General features: G+C 42.0%; 1 protein-coding gene across 17 annotated transcripts in view; it reads right to left on the bottom strand.

Annotated features, from left to right (window-relative positions):
* The window catches only part of cacna1g (calcium channel, voltage-dependent, T type, alpha 1G subunit), a 237,074-nt gene that overhangs the window by 89,568 nt on the left and 127,066 nt on the right, over nt 1–20,440 (bottom strand). For all 17 annotated transcript variants that reach the window (XM_055057671.1, XM_055057672.1, XM_055057661.1 and 14 more), the window contains 5 exons: nt 11,317–11,476; nt 7,347–7,641; nt 6,768–6,860; nt 3,625–4,513; nt 2,374–2,762 (listed from right to left, as the gene is read on the bottom strand). In XM_055057671.1, the coding sequence (XP_054913646.1) occupies nt 2,374–2,762; nt 3,625–4,513; nt 6,768–6,860; nt 7,347–7,641; nt 11,317–11,476 (1,826 nt within the window). The remainder of the gene's footprint in view (nt 1–2,373; nt 2,763–3,624; nt 4,514–6,767; nt 6,861–7,346; nt 7,642–11,316; nt 11,477–20,440) is intronic.

Below are 20,440 nucleotides of genomic sequence, written 5' to 3'. Positions count from 1 at the left end.
CTCTGAACAGTCCGCGGCGTGAGTTTTCTCTTCACGTTTTATCATAGACTTAGAGGTTTGAGCATTTTTCTGATATTGGACATCTAAGCTAACTTGTAGAACTTTGACCCAATCAGTCAAGATTGAGATACATTAAGAAAATCGCCGAATTAAACTGAAACTCTCATTTACCAACTCAGCACTTTACCAGGTAAGATACACAATCACACATCAGTCGAGATTTAAATTCCACTGTGAGCGCATAAATGGGTTGTCTATGCCTACAAACCAAACACTTCTTCCCATCTTCTGCAACATTTCCGCCAATGGAAGCATCCGATTATTGATCATGACTCATGTGATGCGAAAAAAAAAATGTTTTCATTCCAGACTTGCAAAAATACACAGCTTTCGATACAGTTGAAAAACCACCTCATCCTATCACCAAAACGTATCAAAATTATGAGTTTTCAAAAGTGCCGCGTTTCGATTAAGCACATTTATTTTCGCAATTCCCATTTCGCGTTGTCATATTGTCCATGGAAACGCAGATATTTTTGCGTGTTTTCACTCTTTTTTTGACCTCATAAATCTTTAATTCCAAGCCTAAACTTAGACAACTTTTTATGCCTAAATAAACTAGAGCTACTAACAAAATTAGGTCTAGTCATAGCTTTGAAGTTGAAAGGTCTGTCGCTTATTGGGAGATTAATGATTATTTTAAAAGCCAACACAAAGCCATCCTCTGATTTTGTGTGGTAGGCTTTCACTTTGAACCCTCTTGAGCCAACACTTACATTGAAGCTCACTCATCTGTACACATTAGTTCTCAGGAGTTTGACTGGTCCATTCAAACACATGCTGGTGGCTGATGGCTGCAGTTTTTAGGCCTGACCCAGATAAACGGTCACGCCCCCTTGAAGGTTTTCTGCAGCGTTACTGCCATATTTCCTTCCAGGAGTGTCCTTCATTGAATTAAACACATTCCGTCTTCATTTCAAGTCAAGTCAACTAAGCTGAAGAAGACGAGAAGAACAAGCATGTCGCTGTGTTCAAAGTCATCAGCTTCCTAATGATGACCTATAGGATGCGCTGAATTCATCAACTGCTGGCTTGCTAGCAAGAGATGTACAGCAGAGGGAGCTCATAATTTAGAGAAAGGAGGAGCGAGACCGCTAGAAGTGGTTTTTGTTTTAGTTTATGGCTGCTCTGCAAATGGATCAGAGAATTTTATGCCTTGTAAAAGCTAAATTTGAAGGAATCTGTTACATGATGCTCAAAATCTACAATCCTGCAGTAAATTTCAGGCCCTGGTCATGTGACTTTAACATGCTAATGACAGCTTCCTTTGCGTTAAGTAAAGCATCACCGCTATATCAGCAACATCTTTTCTTGCTGCTGACCGTGAGCTCAATGCAGCTTTGCTGATATTCAGACTAAGGAGGAAGAATGGCTCTGTGAGACTCTTTTCTTAGATACCTGACTGCATTTGTGCTCATCTCACACATCTGTTTTGAGTTTCAGCCCATCTGCTCCTGCTGGGCACATTTACACCTCATATTAGCAGGTAACTACCCTTATCTAAACAGGATATCATATTACACAGTAACTCACAGCCTCAGGTTTTAACGTGATCCAAGTGAAGGTAGGACACGAAATTAAAAAAAAGAAACTAAAGATACATAAAGAGCAATAAATTTTCTTCCAGATGGTAAAACACCAACTACAAATTCTCTGTCCTTCAACGTTTCCTTTCTCGGCCCACTTTCTCTCTCACATGGCTGTAATTAAGCTTGTGTAAACAAGCCAGGCTGGAGGGAGACATCAGGGATACAATTTGGGCATATGGGAGCAATGTTGCTGGCACAAACACACAGAATGACACATCTGATCAGACCCCAGACTGGTAGCACCGTTGCCTTGCAGCAAGAAGATTCTCGGTTTGAATCCCCCGCAAGGGTTCTTCCAGTGCGTGCTCTGCTTTCTCCGGGTACTTAGGCTTCCTCCAACAGTCCAAAAAACATGACTGTTTGGTTAATTAACTACAATTTCCTCAAAATGCTGCACACATAGCCACTCCCAAGTTTTAGGGGTTTGTCGCTTCAACAACTGAATAAGACGGTCTTCTGACAGATGACAGATGATGGGTACTAATGCCCATGACTGAATTATGAATATTTCTCTTGTAACTTTTTACATCTGTCCACGTTTCACCCAAACATCAATGGAGATAGGCACTAGATCCCGGCAATACGGCAAGGATAAGCAGGTATAGACAATGGTTGGAATCCTTCCTACCCCTCTTATTATTGCCACTATGTCCAACATACACTTTGTAGAACCATAAAAAAAAAACTTCTCGTAAGGAAAGGAGAAAAAGAAATGTGTACTAACCTGCTCATGGTACTCGATGCCCATGCTCAAAGTGTTAATCAGAATGGCGATCATAATCCCCCGACCAAAGTACTTGCTATCCACAATCTTTCTGAAGGTGTCACACACCAGCCTCCAAAAGTGAACGACCTTGGCAGCCGTCTTGCCCAACCTCCGACTCTTCTTCCTGGGCTGCCGGCTGTCTCTCCTGTCCCTGTGGTGGTGGTCTTGCGATAGCTCATACACACCGTCGCTGTCCGAGTCACCTGGCGTCTCGTTGCCCTCGGTGAAACCCTCCAGCTCATGGGCCAGTGCCTTTGCGCAATCAGGGCAGGTCTCAGGGTCCATAGTCAGACCAGCTGCATCCATGGTGAAGAGCTCACGAGCTGACAACTGGCAGGAGAGCTGAGCTGCAGCCAAATGAGAAATTACATAGAATCATACTGTATGAACTTTAAAGGCTCAGTCTACCACCTTTCTAGCCATTGAGAGGGAGGATCTGTTGCTGATCTCCAGCGGTCACTGAGAGAGAGGTGACGTAGATCCTGGACAGATCACCAGTTCATCACAGCAGGCAAACACACACACACACACACACACGCACACACACACACACGCACACGCACACACACACACACACACACACACACACACACTCCTAAGGACAATTTAGAGTGACCAATTAACCAAATGGTCATGTTTCTGGAATGTGGGATGAAACTGGAGTACCCAGACAAAAGAACATGAAAATTCCACACTGAAAAACCCAGAGCCAGGATTCTGTTGCCTTGCAAAGCATGACTAGATTGCCCTTTGGAAAGAGTGTGTGTGAGCAAGGTTAATTGTCATGTGTGTCTCTGTGTTCCCTTGAGATGGACTGCTGATCTGTCCATGGTGTACTCAAATGCCCAGTGACCATGGGAAACAGGCAACAGCTCTATCACCCTAATTTGAACTCCAACCCTAAACCCCTATGGACATACCGGTAGAGCCTATGGACGACTGACTGGACTATTATTGTGGATAATATTTGTAGTCATTATGTGGTAGAGGAAGTTTGTTGGAGACGGCTACGGTGTGCTGCATGACCAATACCTCATTTTAACACATGACCTATTTCCTAGCTCAATCAGAGGCCAATGACCATGCACAGAAAAAGCTAATAGCAAAAAGATAGAAAGCTGGAGCTAGTGTTTTATATCTTGTAGACCTTCCAATTTATAAAACAAATCAGATTCTATTTACCACACACATAGTTCTCCAGGTGTTTACCTGTTGGAGTGCGTGTGTCCACCAGACTGGATGGCCGTCTGTCCAGATGCATCGGTGGGATATTGAGATTATAACTCAGATTTGTCAGCGTGCTGGCAGTGACACTCCCTCTCCTGGACTCTGCCAGGGCTCGGGCCTGGAGGGTGGGGTAGTTCTTAGGCCCGGGAGCAGCAAATGGTACAGAGTTCCTCTTCATGGCTCTGGACGTGGGAGTCAGAGCCAGAAAGGTCACTGGATTCATTCCCCGGTTGGTGGGAAACAAAGTGCAGTGAGACGGTTCTCCTCTGAGCACGCCACAACCCGAGGACGAGTCGCCCGCTCCAGCGGTCAGGTTTCCCAACACAGCGAGGTTTGAGTCAGAGGTTGCAGCTATGAGAGAAGTCGGCTGTGCCAAGCCCAGTGGCACAACACTTGTGCTTGCTTTGGGATCCCCAGCCTCCACGTCTCTCCCCTCCAGACACCTCGTGCTCCCTCCCTCCCGGATGCTGCCGTTGCCAAGATGGTACTGATGGTGGAGGTAATGATGATGGTGCACCATGTGATGAACCGACATAGAGCCCTGCCTGGAGGATTTTCTCGGTCTCCTCTGCCTCTGGCTATGTGTGGGCTCTGTTGCTGGCGGCGAGGAGGCGATGTTAAGTCCTGCGCGGCGGGCCAAAAACCTGCAGACATGAGCCACTTGCTTGGCCCCCTTCCGGATGATGTGGACCAGGTACTTCAGCAGCTCATCGTAGCAGGATCCTGGCTCGGACAGGGAGGCCAGAGTGCTGGCGTTGGACATGAAGCGCACCCGTTGTTCCTTCATCAGCTGGCTCTCCCGCTGCTTGGTCTCTGAGAACTGAGTTGCGATGACCACCAGGCACAGGTTAATCATGAAGAATGAGCCGATCTAAGGAAGAGCAAAGATAGATGGCATTGTTATTTATACATTGTCTGTGGTTGTCCACCCATTGTTGCTGTCATCTGTGCATGCCCATGTTACACGCATTTATATTTATGACTTCACAGACTCTCAAACATTTTTTGTCCATTTTGCAGAGAATATAAGTTATAGTATTCATGTTTATTGGTTGAATAATACCTCAAATAGTACGGAAGCTATTTTCAAATGTCCAAATTTGAAGAGGTGTACATAAGTATGACTGTCATAAACATAATATACCAGTTGTTATGAACATGAAGGAGTCATCATGAATGTTTATGACTGTTGTTATGATGTGTCATTTGGTAAACAATGACACTTTTCATGTAAAGTTGACACTTTTAATATACTTTTCAAGCAAGTTTTAGTACAACTATTCATTATTATAATTCATTATTTACCAAATGACAATTCTTGACAACAATCATAAACATTCATGAAGACTTCTTCATATTAAAATCAGGTTCTATGTTATGTTTATGACAGTCTTCAAAATAAAATGTTGCCTGATAAAAAGATTTTGAACAAAAATTTTACATAACCTAGTTCTTGTTACGTTCAACAAACTGGGTCAAGACCGGGTTTATGGTCATAATCCGTATTAAAAAAAATATTTCCTGAAGTACTTTCTATAATATCCCTGACATATATGTCGAAGTTCTAAATATATGACTTTGGTCTTGGTCTTGACTCCATCCTTGCTTCTAAAGCGTTTCAGTGATACTGAGGTTAGGAGACTATAAAGGCCATACCATAAACTTCACCTTTTCCTGCTGTAACAAATGACAGATCCACTTTCCTTCATGGTTTTCACTGTTTTTACGTTGGGACCACCAGGAAGGTCTTCTGCCCAAATCAGTGCAAATTTTCTTCCAGTCAATGTGAGAGGATTCATTTTACCAAGCAATTTTGACTAAAGTCTCTTTCACAAAAAAATAAACCCCCCACCAGGATGAGCAGTATGCCACACCGAAATGTGGTACACCACGCTCTAACTATAAAATTCACGTCTTAAGTATAAAAACAATGTTGGACGAAACCAGTGTGGCGATCCTGTCGATGCTCGAGTAAGTGCTTCTAATGTCAATTATTTTTGTAATGTTTGCAATTCTTTTTCTTCTCACTGGAAATGATTCAGAGTCTCATGTTTTGACTTTCTGTGTCTGGCTGGTCACACAAAAAACTGTTACATCACTTCTTCAACCTGCAAAGTCGGCTCGTCCTGATACAAGACAGCTGAAACGGGACCATCAGTTACCGTTTTTAAAAGTTAAGGTATGTAGCAACAGCTGGCTTACTTCTGCCTCCCCTCTTCACATTGGTCCATTGAGAAAGAAAATGTCAAAATGGCCAAGAGGTATCTTAACTCTGTCTGAAATTGTTTTTGTGACAGTGATTCAAGCCTCCTGCTGTTTGTAACTCTAAAGACATTCACTAAAGATTAACTGGTGGCTTTTCTCCAAATGTGGAGCTTGTTGTGGCCATAAAGTTAAACTGTGGTCCCATTAAAGTTTTGAGACCCATTTTTGAGCCATTTGGGGTCAGAAGATTGCTACGGTTCCATGGCATGGTGATATTTTCATTCTCTTAACTCAATCCTGCCGCCTATATTTCCCTCCAGTGTTTCAGAGCTCTGTAAGACACCTTAGCTCTTTGAATCATTTCCTTATGCATCACATGTCTTGTTAGTCCATCTGACTATTCATCTGCACCCCTCACTTCCCACTACTTAATTAAGAGCTGAAATACTACTGATTGGCATTTTCAGTTGCTTGGATATTTTTCTATCCAAAGGTTAATTACCTTTCTAAATGGCTTTAGCCTTTCCAAATGAATCAGAGTCTAGCAACATCTGTGGAGCACTGGACGGAAAAGAAAAATGTAGCGATCTGTCAAGAAACTAGAGCCTATCGACTTCTCATATGTCCACACTTATTACAAGTAAACAGATCCCAGAAAACCTTTGCCAGTCATTGGAGCTAATGTGTGTGAAATTAAGATTGCTACAAGGTCAACATTTTCAGGTTACTTACAATTTTAATTAGGGTCATTTTGGTAGTTTGGATTTAAAACGAGAAAACATAATTGTTTGATGACAAAATGAGTTTAACTAACTGCTAATCAGTATGAAACCGCAGGGGAAGTAGGGGAATATGTAGAGGTATGTAAACCTATGAGCAGAAGTACACACAGTTGAGGGTCACCAACAAGTAGGCCTTACAATGATAAGCAGGATGAAGTAGATGAAGTTGTAGAAGGAGTGTGCATCCATCACAAAGTACATGATGTCCACCCAGCCCTCCAGCGTGATCACCTACAAAAAAGGGAACAGAAGCAGCAAAGACAACAATGGCAGAAAGGTAATTTTATTATTGAAGCACATTTTCAGCCACAAGGCAATTCAAAGTACTTTGAACAGAAATCTAAACGGAGAATTAAAAGAGGCTACACTTTCTGCATTTTTTTTTTAATCCAAGTGTTAAGCTTCAGTTTGATCTCAGAGTCTTTGACACAAATCCAGACTTTTCCTACAATCTTCAATCTGGCTTTTATCCTCGTAAATAACCTCCTGGTACCAAACTAAACCAGATGAACAGTTCAACAAAAGACCTTTCAGGTAAAGCAAGGACAACAAAAATGTGTAGAGTTTCCCCTGTTGTGACAAAGTCCTATTCCTCTGATGCATTGACCACTGAGCCATTTAGGCTTTGCATTACCGACTGTTGAGATTCCCATTGCCGAAAATGTTTCAAAGCCTAAATATTCACTCATCACTCTCAGGTCTTGTCAGCTCCCCTACCTGAAAGATGGCTATCCACGCATAGCAGATGTTGTCGAAGTTGATGGCCCCCTTGAAGGGGTTGATGAGGCCGGCGGAGCAGTTGGTGTAGTACTGGTTCCAGTTGACGCAGGTGGTGTTATCTGTGCTGTTGTAGGAGTCGATGTCCAGACTGCACTGCTGGCCCGCCTCGTCGTACAGCTTGGGGATGGAGCCGCAGTCCCTCATGCCGTTGTCTCGGGGCATGGAGCAGATGAAGGGGTTCTCATCGTCGTTCTCCGTGTGGTAGTACTTGCCGAGCTCCACGGACAGAGGGCTTTGAGGAAGGCAGAAAGGAGACGAGTGGCACAAGTTACTGACAAGTATTGTCTTCTCTGTCTTCTTGACATAGAAGACAGAGAAAGCATTTGATTGTTGTTCACTGCCTGTTTTTTTGAGGCTCTCCAACCAAAAGCAATGTTAAGCTGAATAGTTTTCAAGGAGTACGAAGAGACTTGAAGTTGCCACGTCTGACTGAGAGTCTACATCAGTGTGGAAAGAGATGGTCACGCTTTTGAATTACAGAACCTTTCAAGAAACATAAGTATTACTGAAAAGACCGTTTATTTCCAAGAGCTTTATCGCTAAGTGAAACCCATTACATAGATTACTTTACTCACAGATGGATGATTGAAAGCCTTAATTTCTGTAATTAGGTTGATTTTTCCACTTACAGGTAATAAAAACAGGACATTTAAAAAACAGCATCATTTCATAATATTTAACAATATTTAATGTAGAAATTTGGGTTTAATTAAAGTATTTATCAAATATGATTGCATATTATTTAGAACCAGGCAAGTTGGAGAGGGAAAAAATGCCAAACTCAGACATTTGCTCGACTATTATTCAGTCTTTTTTCCCCCACTTTCAATTTTTGTGTTTTCTGAGGGTGGAGAAGCAATATTTTAAAAAAAATAAAATAAAAATACCTCAGAATGGCATAAGGATTTGCAGAATGGAATTTTTGGAAGCTATGTCCATATATGGATAATTGAAACCTGGGCTGGACCGTTTTCATTGCAGATTCAACAAAGTTCATGATTTTTATTAATGAAAAACTAAACAAAATGTCATCCATTATGGCGAATCTCATCAGCTGTCAAGCATCAACTGGCACCATAAAAAGGAAATGTCTCCTGTATGAAAACAACAGCATGTCTCATGATTAGTCAAATGTGACACCTAGAATAGGGCTACTGTGGCTAAAGACGCTATAGAGGCTGTAGTCAAACTATGTGTCTTCTTGGTATTGAAAGTCAAAAGGTTACTGGAGAGACAGTCACTGTTTCAAGACAAACATTGGACAAGAATGGACAACCTGTCCAGCTGGTTAAAAGAGAGAGTCAGTTGGATGTGATCGATGTAGTTATGGTAGGAAATATCGGAAAAGGACTGAATACTCCCAGCAAGTGGAAAATAACTGGGGGCCCAGAACTGAGCCCTGTGGAACCCCACAAGTAATTACATTCTTTCAGTTTTCTGAAAGATATACTTAAGTTGAAAATCTTTGAAACAAAGTGAGTCACTTTGAAATAAAGTCAAAAACGCAGCTCCAACACACTGCAGCTGGTGCTAGTAACCATGGCAGTGCTGTTAAAAGATTGCTTATTATTATTATTATTATTATTATTTTCTGTGGCAGTCATATGTTTCTGTGCAGGTTTTAAGCGAGACACGCTTCCAACCTGCAAAATGTCCTAACTGCATTTTTTTCTGTTACCGATTAGCACATCTAAAACAAAGCCACGTACAATGTTATTAGTTTTAGATTATGTCAGGCCGTCGGGGCCAGATACCCTTATGTCTTTTGAGGGGATTTGGATACGAACACACACTCGCCTGCCATAGCACCTCTTGGTATATCTGCTACATAGCACTCCTCCATCTGGAAGAGAGGGAACGTGTTTGGCATTTGTGTTAAATCTGGCTCATCTGTCAGCACACTTTCAGCTGGCAGCTTCTATTAATTGCAAAACACAGTCGCACTTTTTTGTGTGTGTGTGGGGAAAGGAGATCAGACCAATCTGTTTTCCACTTCAGGATCACTTCTCACTCTCTTACTTAAAAGCAGCTTCACACATCGAGAAGATCTGCCGGAGCCACTTACGCGGCTGATGAGCCCGGCGTCCGTTCATCACGGCCCGACGCGCAGGGAGGGATGCGGCTCTCTACCGGCGATCTGAAATGCTTCTAATCAGCGTGAAAAAAGAGGTCGTCAGTGTGTCAGGTGTTTGCTGAAAAGCTTTGGCAACGTGACGGAGCGCTACGAAGTGAAGCGTGAAAGCCGCCTGTAAAGCAGACCCGTTAGTAAAGTCTGGCACCGTTTATGAGGCGCAGGCCTTCCAGGGAACACTAGCCGGTCGCAAGGACCGACAGTAACGACAGGAATGATGTCTGCACACTGAAGGCATAATGCATGAACTTAAATTACAGATGTGAGGTGTCATAAATCCCATAGAGTAATGATCCCTAGATGACTCAGACAACATGAATAAATTATGGGTACCAATGTTCCCAAATACAGGAGCACAGAAGATCCAGGGCCTTTTTTATTATTCCAGAACCTGTCTCGGTCCTCCATTCATCACGCCAATGATGCGTCAGTGGTGCACGCCTCGCTGACGGTGGTGCGTGACCCAGTTTGAAAGAAGGATGAAGTTACTTTGACGTCCAGCAGACTTACTTTCAACTGGCGATTTCAATGGCGCTCTCGCGGTGAAGCGACAAGTTGCAGGGGCTCTGCAAAAGTTGTCCCTTTGAGCTTTTTCATATTGTGCAACAGATTTCCATTTATAATATGTGAGGGGACAAAGCAGAAATGTGAAAAAAAAAAAAAACACTCAAAATGTGAACTTTTTGGTCTACATGCAAAAAGTGCCCCGTAAACATGGTGGTGGCAGCTTCAGCCTGTAATGGTTTCCAATGTCTTACTGCTCTCAGTGCTTACTAGGGTTTCCAAAGAGTTCTATTATTTCCAACACACTTTCCAATGGTGTTTACCGTAATTTACAGAGCATAAGGCACTATGTTTTTCACATGCTCTTGACACTGCGACTTTAACAATGATGCAGCTGATATTGGGATGATAACGAACGAACAGCTTCGTGGCGATGAGATGGACAGCACAAGCTCGAGGGCAAATTTGACCCGAGACGAAACCGAAGTTGAGAGAGAGACAACAAAAGAGAAACCGGGAAAGTGTGTGACGAAGTCATTCTGAGGATTTTCAGTTCCAACACGACTGTTTTGGTTTTAGCACGAAGGATGAAGATAAAGGTAGCAATCAATGACTTTTCCTGACTTTTTGAGTGTATATCATTAAAAGATAAAAAACAAACTCTTTGTAGACTTCCCTTATAACAACATGGACACCTATGAATGTGCTTTTTTTTTTCCTTTTTAAGATCAATGTGTGCAGCTGATATTCTGAGGCGCTCAAAGTTTCTAGTGTTTTAACTGCTTGCTACTATTTCTGTTTCCACTGTGTAGACAATCAAGCCGGAACTTTTCGCACTCTTTGCACATTCAGAGTTGATTTTAATTTTATTCAACCAAAAAATTGTTTTATATCTTTCATTTTTAAAATCAATGAATTACTTTTTTTTTTTTGCCGTCATGGTAAACAAACTATTTTAATATTTGCAGACCAGATTTTCACTTATTTTCACTGGTATTTTGAGGACTTATTCATGACGAGCTCAGAGGATTTGGGCTTGAAATGCCTCCTTACCATCACCATAATCTTTGGCTCCCACTGTTACAGTACAGTTCGGAGTCTGTGGATTTTGATTAAATGCCAGACAGATTTCAGCCAGCGGGACTTTGTTTGAGCCTCCCAATGAATAAAACATATTTTAAGTTTACACCCACAGTCCAATCTATAATTTTACTTTTTTTTTTTGTCCGCACTAAATGACACAAATACACACACACACAGAGCGGAACTCACAAGGAGAAGTTGTCTTTGACGAAGCAGCGATTTCTGAGCAGGCCGGCCCACAGCTGGACTCCAACGATCCCAAAGATGAAGAAGACAAAGAAGCAGAGCAGCAGCACATTACCCAGCATGGGCAGCGTGTCCAGCAGCAGGGTCACCAGTATGCGCATACCTGAAGAGGAGAGGCAAGGACAGGGTCAAATACTTACCGTGTGAGATGCTACTCTGGCCTTAAGCATAATTTGATCGATTGGCCAATGAAGGATGGCAAGAAATGGGAATTTAGAGTTCTGCATGAAACTCATCTGAGCACCCATTTATTGGATAGAGAGTGAAACTTGACTGCATGCTAGTGAGGCTGTGTAGCCACGTAATTCAACATTTTGTCCCGTGTAGGACAAGAGACAAATGTTGCAGGACTCTGACTCTTGAAAACTGGGGTTTGAGACCACTGTCCAAAAGTATCACAAATGTAGGAAGTGAGTGATGGAGAGAGATTTACCAGAGGCAGAATGCTGTTCTGCACCATTGATTAATGTTTTCAATCAGAAATCTGCTTGCTGTGAAGTGAAACTAATAATCATGCAGAGTGAAAGTCCAACTTGCTGCATTATGTTCGAGCCCGATCCGACCGTTGGGATAAATAAAATCTTACATTTTATTAACAATTTTACTGCTTTCGTTTTATGACCAGTTAAACTGGTTATTAGAATAACCAGTTTAACTTCTTCTGCTGTTTGTAGTTTTTGTTTTACATCTTCCAGCGCCGTCTCGTCCCTTGCCTTAATCACAATGAGGGACAAAATAGGTGAGTCGAGTGCAAATCATCTGGGATGATTGATAGGATCTTATCTCCGATGGAGGCGTGTGCGCATTCTGTGCACTGCACTTGTTACAATATGATTAACTGCTACAACCTACTCACTTTCTTTAACTGCTCAACAGATTAAACTATAATAAGTAGATCAACCCAACTTTCTACACTCTCCTTTGGTTTTCCCTGATCTTTATGTACTGCAGAATTATTAAATGTGCCACAGAAGCCAGGAAATGACCCAAACTCGACCATCGCTCTGCACAGCACCATGAAGCTCAGAGATTTGTTAGCTCTGCGCAAAATGCTCTGGAGCTCTCATGATTAAAAGCGACAAGCACGGATCTGCTTCTTCGCCGCTCGTACATGGCATCCCAGAATCCATCTGCTCTGGACGGTGTTCCTTCAAGTTTCTGACAACACGCACTCACACTTCCCAGCCGCCCACGTCGTCCCTCTGCTACCTTTGCCAGAGTCCCTGCGTCGCGCAGATACTGCTATCTGTCTATCCATCTAGGCTAAACTTGTCCAACTTTCTCTTTTCATGCCGGCGCTTAGCCTCTCGTCGCCTCCCTCCCTCCCCTGTCGCTGTCTGCCGTTCTCTCCCGTCTCCCACTTTGGCGGCTCAGTGAGTCAGGCGTCAATAATGAGGATCATTTTTCTGACCTGGGGTTTTCTGGGTAATTGGAGAGGCCAGGTCATTCCCCCGCCAGAGTGCCAACAGATCTCGTCTCCTGAGCTGATAGCGACCCGCAAGCAGGACAGAGAGACGATGCAGCAAAGGAGGAGAAAAACCAAGGAAGACGATAAGAGTTTCCTGATCTTTTGCTAGGAAAGCAAAAAAGAAAAGAAAGCCAAGCAAGGGTTCGATAAAAGGTGTTTTTCTTTGCTATCAGTATGATCTCTCCGAAGACATTAAAGATTTCCCATAAACAAACACAAACTCGATCCATATTCCAACACTTTTTTCCTGTGGCAGACCACACCGCGTGAGATTCCAGGTGTTTTTCTGTCACTTTTCATTTTCAATGAATATGTGAGGGGACAAAGCAGAAATGTGAAAAGTGCCTGAACAAACTGCACAGGAAAACTTTGCTTCTTTCTGCTGTCAGACCGGGGAAAGATAAACAAGGACGAGCTCGCAGACTTTTCACAGATCTGCAGAACAAATGAGGCAGTGACGGCGGAGACGGAGAGTAGATGAAGGCAGGACGGGAGCAGAAAAAAAAGAGTAGAAAAAGTACAGCTGAAGGACAGGAGGATAAGCGATGGCATGAATCTTAGGCGGGGGAAACGCTCACTTGCTTGGATTGCGCCTTTCACACCTTTTTTGCTCTCTCAAAGGGAAAGATCTGAGAGGCGTGAATCGCAGCTCCGATGGAGGGACGGTCAACTTCGGAAAAACAACAACATCACCGCAGTGACTCTTGAATGACATCCGTCGGGTTTGAAGAACAACGTTTTGGAGTTTCTTCCACTTGTGTCAGACGGTGGCGCATTGTTTAGCACATACTGGCTGAACTGAGCTCACAATAACCCAAGAGGCTCTTTCAGCCCGCCACGGAAACCTTAGTAAAAGCCGCACTGTAAGGGAAACGAGCCGATGTGATTGAAGATGAGCGAGTCAGTGTTGAAAACGACGGCATGAGTCACCAGTTGCTGCTCTTCCGTTAGACATGAGTTTGATTAGACCAGTGATGCACACATCAAGTAAAATCGGATTGAATCTGAAAAAGCAGAAACCTTATGTTGCTACCAGGTCACAGAAAAAACACTCTTCTGTGAATGTCGTTATTGAGAGAGGACACGTGACAAACTCAAGGTCATAGTTTTTTATGTGGCCTCAAGGTTCAAGACTAAGCACTAAGTGTGCTTCAATATTATATTATCAATCAAATCCACACAGCTTTTATCTGTTTACCGCCAAATCATAGCAATCAGCCCCTTTGGTTTCTCGAGAATTATAGAAATTTATGCGAAACCAACAAATCCCCTCACTTTTTTGCACCATCAATTGAGAGGTGATTGCTGATTTTTCTTAAAAAGTGTCAAAAACTTCCTTACTTGTACCAAACGGATGCCTCAGCCTTAATTGATGTCAGATTGTAGTCCACAAGCTGTGCGGCGATTAAGAAAAAGTCAAGCTAAACAACTAAAACACTGAGTTCCTTCCTTTATATGTCGACTAAAACCCACACCTGTTCAGTGTTGCCTAAACACTAAACAGTTTGACCAACGTCAAACATATTTTATGTTGTGAATTAATTATAACAATGGCACTTGGCAAAATGTAATACCTGTCACTGTTTTCGCATTTGTTGACAATGTTGTCTTTATGACGTTATAATATTTTCATGATGTAAAGCACTTTGATCTGCTTTGTTGATGAAATGCGCTGTATAAATAATATTGATTTATTGAATGACTAAATCTCTTTTCTGCCAAAGGAAAAGAGGCTGCATGCTCTCCCTCAATACACAGATACGCATCACCTGCTACGCTAAAACCCATTAACCAGCCGGCTCTATCCAGCTTGGAGTCAGAAAACACGCCTAAAAATGATCAAATTTTGCAAATATGGAAAGTGTAACCTTCTGCCGATCTATGGCAGACCTAATTTTGGGGTTTATAACATCAAGTCCAAGCCGCTGCCTCCTCCAGAGCAAGCAGCCTTCTAGTGCAGCATACCGATCTGGGAAGATGCCACTAAGCCTCATCCGAGTTCATGACAGGAGCCGGGATTAACGTCCGCACGCTGAATGGCTTCATGGGGGAGAGAGAGAGGAAGCTGCGCCACATGGATGGAACACATCACTGACAGCCCCTCGGGCGGACACACCCACGAGACGAGCAAAGGTCACGTTTAGGTTTAAACGTAACAAAGTCAACATTCTGTAGATTTCTTCTTCATCAAAAATCTCCCTTTTTGTCCCACAAATATTTTATTATAACTTGAAGAATCATTAAAGTGACTGAGTGTTCGGATCATGTTTTTCCTCCCAATCATTTTCATTTGGTTGTTGGAGAAGGCTTCGATTTGAAGCACGAATTCTTCGATAAAGATGGGAAATCTTGCACTAACTTAGTTGAGTGATGTTATTGAAACATCCCTGAAACAGAGAAGTTGAGAACGAGGCCTATCACAGTAATAAATTGTTCCAGAACTTGTGATAAATAATAGTACTGTTGTTCTGAGACCATTTTCAATCAATATAATAGCAACAAGATGCAAAAACACATTCTCAAGGATCAATAAACATTCAATTCTAATGAACATTTAAACACTTTAACTGGAAGACATTTTAAATAAAATGAGTATCGAAGTCTCTGTAAACAAAATTGTCTTTCAAAAATGGCCCTTGTTGAGACTTTTCTCATCCACTGTTTTGGTGAAAAGAGAATATTGATAAATCAAGCAAATGAAAATGACTGGGTTTCTTTGAATTTATCGTGCGATTAATCTCTTTATTGTTTATTGTGACAGGCCTACTGAGAACTGCCTGAGAATCCTTTCAGTGATGTTTGGACCAGGACTATTCCTTCTCCACGTCGAGGTCACATCCTGCACTTGAACTATGTCAGAAAAACTATCATTTATCGATTCTAAATAGATAGCAGAGCCAAAGCTGCCAGGGCGGACGAGTGCGTGAACCAGTTGTGTTGCCAGAATGAGTTTGTGAAGACCGACAGGTGCGTGTGTGAGGTTGTTACAAATGAAAGCATCTGGGTCATTTGTCATTTGTTGGACAGCTCTACACGAGACGGGTTTTTCATCCGTGCTACTCCACGAAGCGCAAGGAGAACCTGCGTCCATGCGGGTCAGACGAGCGAATCGATCGGCGGCACCTGCCCGCGACCTGGATGGCGAGCTCATTTCGACCAATCGGCATTTCATATTCAATAACAATCATCTCCTCCTCTGCCTGCGCGGCCTCTCCAACCCCGCCGTGGGCGGCCGCTCCGTTCCAACACGGGCTGGCAGGCGGACCGCTGTGTGATCTGGGAGCCATCTGTTAGCAGGCAGATTAGGTCTGCTTCCTCTGCTCTCCCGTCCAGGTCCGGGGTCCGGCGCAGGCTGCTTTGTGATTTTTGTATTTTTTTTGGTCCGGCAAATTAATGAGGTTTATGAGCAGCGAGCCAGCACACACCTGCGTCCTCATCACATTTTTATTTATTTTATTTATTTTTGCAGACTAAGGTGGTGACGTCCTTCATGTCAGCAGCTCTAGACGGAGATGACTTTCGGAAAGGAAAGGAGATAATCCTAGGAGTAAACAATCCTCAGGAGCCGGGGATGATGGGTAATCGGGAGCTGGTTTGGCTGTTGCTCCTTTCATACCTACACTTCCTGGTCAGGGATTGCTACGCCTGTGTGTGTCTATATGTATGTATTTGTGTTTCACTTTGTGTAAACTGTGTAGATCTATGATGTACCAGATGTCTGTTGTTCTAAACTGTTCAAAGAGGAAATAAAAATGAAAAAACAAAATCCTAAAATCAGAGAAAAATATCTACCTCTGCCTCAGTCATTTCCAGCCTTAGGTGAATGCAAATGTTTTTGTACTTTAGCTTAAATTAGCATTTGTTGAACTGTTGGGGCATTTTTACAATCAAGTTTAATGACAATTTTGTTGTTTTCCTAAAAGTTCATCTTCAAGTCTCGGTGCTGTCACTTTAAGAAGCACTGGAGCTCAGTAACAGGAAGTCGTCACGCAGGATGCAGGACGAGGTTATGAGGAAGTAAACATACCTGGTAGAGAGTAGATATGTTATAATGAGTTATATTTGGTTTAACAAGGAAAGATACTGCAAACATATTTACTTATTACTTATTTAAAAAGCAGAGTCACAAAATCAACGATTTTGACTGTAAAAACCATTTTTAAAAATCCCCAAAAATGGCTAATTTTCTCTTAACCAAAACCCAAACTTTGTGACCTCCTAGCAACCAGTTTTAGCAACCGTTTAAATTCACCAAAGGAAAAAACTTTCAAATTGAGGGAAACTGTGATTACTATTATTATATGTGTTGGTCACACAAACGCTGACTATTGTTCAGAGAAGTGCGTGTGTGTGTCTAGAAACACAAACATATGTTATAATGTTTGTGTTAGAGTTATTGGTACCATTGTCGCATCATCATATGGAACTGAAAAATGTTAGATTTTTTTTTACCATTTCCTCTGATATTTTGTATATTTGGTTCTAATATGAGTCAGGATTGTGCTTCTTTGCAGCTTTTTCAAAAAATGACTTTTACATCCCATGTTTACCTTCACCTTCCCAGAGGGCAACCCTTTGACATTGGTGAGGCATTAATAAGAAGGGAAAAGTACAAATTGGGGCCATTTAAATTATCTACAAGTTTTGTTGTTTTTGTTTTTCCAGAGTTCATCTTCAATTCCTAACATACAGAATGCTAGGCGTTCAAATGCTGAAGTTAGCCCTGAGGTTAAAGAATGATGTTGTCTTGTTTAGCAAAGTTGAAAACTCAAAACTGTTAGTGGCTAGATTTTAGAGCTCTGTGAGCTTACATGATGTAAATATATGTAAAATGCAATCATATGCCTTGTTGACTCATGAAGTAACTGTTACTAACCGTATTCACACCCGGCCTCATTACTGACAGATTAAGATTATTAAATCAGTTCAACAGAAGCTGTCAGAAGGCGAGGAAATCTCAAGTGACGAATAACGTAATTGACATATGATACATTGACATATAATACACATACACATTAATACACATATAATACACATTACACTGTTACTTTCCTAAAATAATGGGCTAAGTCTCCATTGTCTTTTGAAGAACAACGACAAAGGCTATTATTTTAGGAAGGTGACAATAAAACAGCAGTAAACCTTTCCAAAAGAGGTTAGCTTTTCAAAATGACCCCAATAAAAAATTAACAACTTGTCCAGGAAGTCACATAGAAACCCAGAATATCTAAAGTACAACAGATTAAATTTGCACATTTCTGAATGGTGGATTGAAACAAAACAAACACACTTACAAAAAGATTTCAGACTGGCAAATACTTTTTGTCTTTCACAGCACTGTGTTTTGCCTACACTTATTGGAGCAATTATCAGTTTATTGGATCGTCTAGCACTCGACAAAATCAAGCCACGCCCAGAGCAACGTGCCCGAGTAATTGCCCTTGCAGAGATGGATCTTCACTTTCACCAAGAACAACGTGCGCTTTTTTTCCTGACAGCTGCTCCCTTTGAGTATAAAGACTAAACACAGAGGCCTGTCACAGACCGACTGGCTGGCCTTGATACAACCACTGACAGCTCTGGAACAAGGTCCCTGCAGACCCACACCGGACACGAGGGTAATGGCCAATCTGGTGGCAGACTGTTTGTGAGAGATGTGCTGCTCACATGATGTGGGAGTCTTGTTGTTTTGCGTGTGTGCGCGTGCGTGTGTGTTTGTTGGCAGCCGGTCAAAGTAGTCCTGCGTAATGTGTCCGTCACTTTCACTGGCAGGACTGCCATGCGAGTGCATCAATCTTCGGAGGAGTCCAGGAACATGGACATCAGCCCAGGAACAATGTGTTCGCTGAGGGAAGTGTGAGGAAGTATGTGTGTGTTTCAGGATGTGCTTCTCTCTTGTGTTGGTGATGTAGGGCTGGAGAGAGTTATAGCAGAGGATGATGTGTTGGGCTGTGGATAGATAGAAACGTTAACCAAGATAAAAAAACAAAAAATAAATTTAAAAAAAACATAAAAAACTGTTTAAAGTCAGGGATGCTAAGATTCTTGTTTAGGGGATTAGTGGAAAGGTTGGTTGTGCCCACCGGACTGGCAATCACTGCTCCTGTTTTATTTTTTTTGCAAGCATGACAAAACTAAGCCAGATCAAAAAGATTATCAGAAAACATTATTTGATTGGATCCAGGAGCGTAATGACACCCAAAACTCACAGAATGAGACGCGATAACAAGTTCAAGAGAACGAGACAGGGCGAGGATACATGCTCGAAGACGGAATACATGCTACAAAAATGTTTTTATTCTGTATTTTTATTGATTTTGCCACACATTCATCATTTTTATCTTTTTTATAATTTCTTTTCATCTCTTCAAAATTTAAGACATATGTTGTTTGTGTCTCGTTTTTCACTTTGTTTAAAGATAGCGCTCCTAATGAGAACCCAAAATTCTGCTATGCAGATGATTTAAAAGTAGTTGGGGCATCAACTTCATCAGATGAAGTCATGACGAGGGCAGTCGCTGTCAACACGACGAGAAATATTGTAATGCTTCAGTATTGTGGGACTTTGTATGAGATCTTGATTTGGCATCAAAAAAGTTATATTGGAGTTATAAATCTTGGCAGTTTATGTGGGAAAAAACCACATTTTCAATGACAGCCATCTTGAATTGTTCAGTGGGTAATGGGGTCTTTTGTATTTTCAAAAAAGCAAGTCCCTGGGAATATCTGTGCCATGTTAGGTTCTTGTATCCACATGTGAAAGAGTTTGCTGAATATTCAATTATCTGCTGCGCTATAACAGTCTGCAGATCTGCTGATCCAGGTTTGGATAGATAAAAATGATTATGAGTGATTATAACCGGTCTGCACTTAACCTTGGATCGATTAAATCAAAGTCCTTGCCGTTCCCACTTCTCTGCAAGCAGCTGCCATGAAAGATGGTAACTAAACATTAGTAACAACCAGGGAGTTCATGCCTTAATGACGGACACTTCGCCAGATTGATGGTCTTGAAATTGAACTATTAAACCTCTGACTGATTGAACAGCTCTCTAACACCTAAGCCACAGCCGCTCCGGTTCTGGCAGTCGAACATGGAGAGGAAATTCAAATCAAGTGCAAGACATCAGACTGAAAGGTGCGGTGCCTCCTTTTAACCTGTGACAAACACCATGAACCTTGTTCCATCTGATTTACCTGGCTGAAGTGTGCAGCAGTTTCTGGACATTTCCTTGTAGTCTTTTCCTACCGCTTAAACATCTTCACATTCTGGAAACTCATTCTGTTTGGGTAGTTAGGAAGGTTAAAGTAAAGAGGTTTTCTGTTTTTCTTAGAATGAACACCTAGACAGCGTGTGATGCATTCATTCCTATCTACTCACTATTTTATGAACTTGTTTTTCACTGCTGAAGGTCTTTTGGAAGATTGTCGCCCATTCTTCTTTGAAAAACCAAACAATTAGTTGAACGAGGAATAGTGAACATACATGTAAAACCCTTGGACTAGAGTCTCATTTGGATTTAGGTTTGGGCTTTGAGTAGACCGTATGGTTTTGCTTCCAACGACTCAATCGTAACTCCATCTGTTCAAGGTTGTTGC

The sequence above is a fragment of the Poeciliopsis prolifica genome, unplaced genomic scaffold, assembly GCF_027474105.1.
Source record: "Poeciliopsis prolifica strain line A6 unplaced genomic scaffold, Auburn_PproV2 SCAFFOLD048, whole genome shotgun sequence".
Taxonomy (NCBI): Eukaryota; Metazoa; Chordata; class Actinopteri; order Cyprinodontiformes; family Poeciliidae; genus Poeciliopsis; species Poeciliopsis prolifica.
Note: the sequence above shows the minus strand (reverse complement) of the source record. Positions and strands in the feature narration are given on the sequence as shown.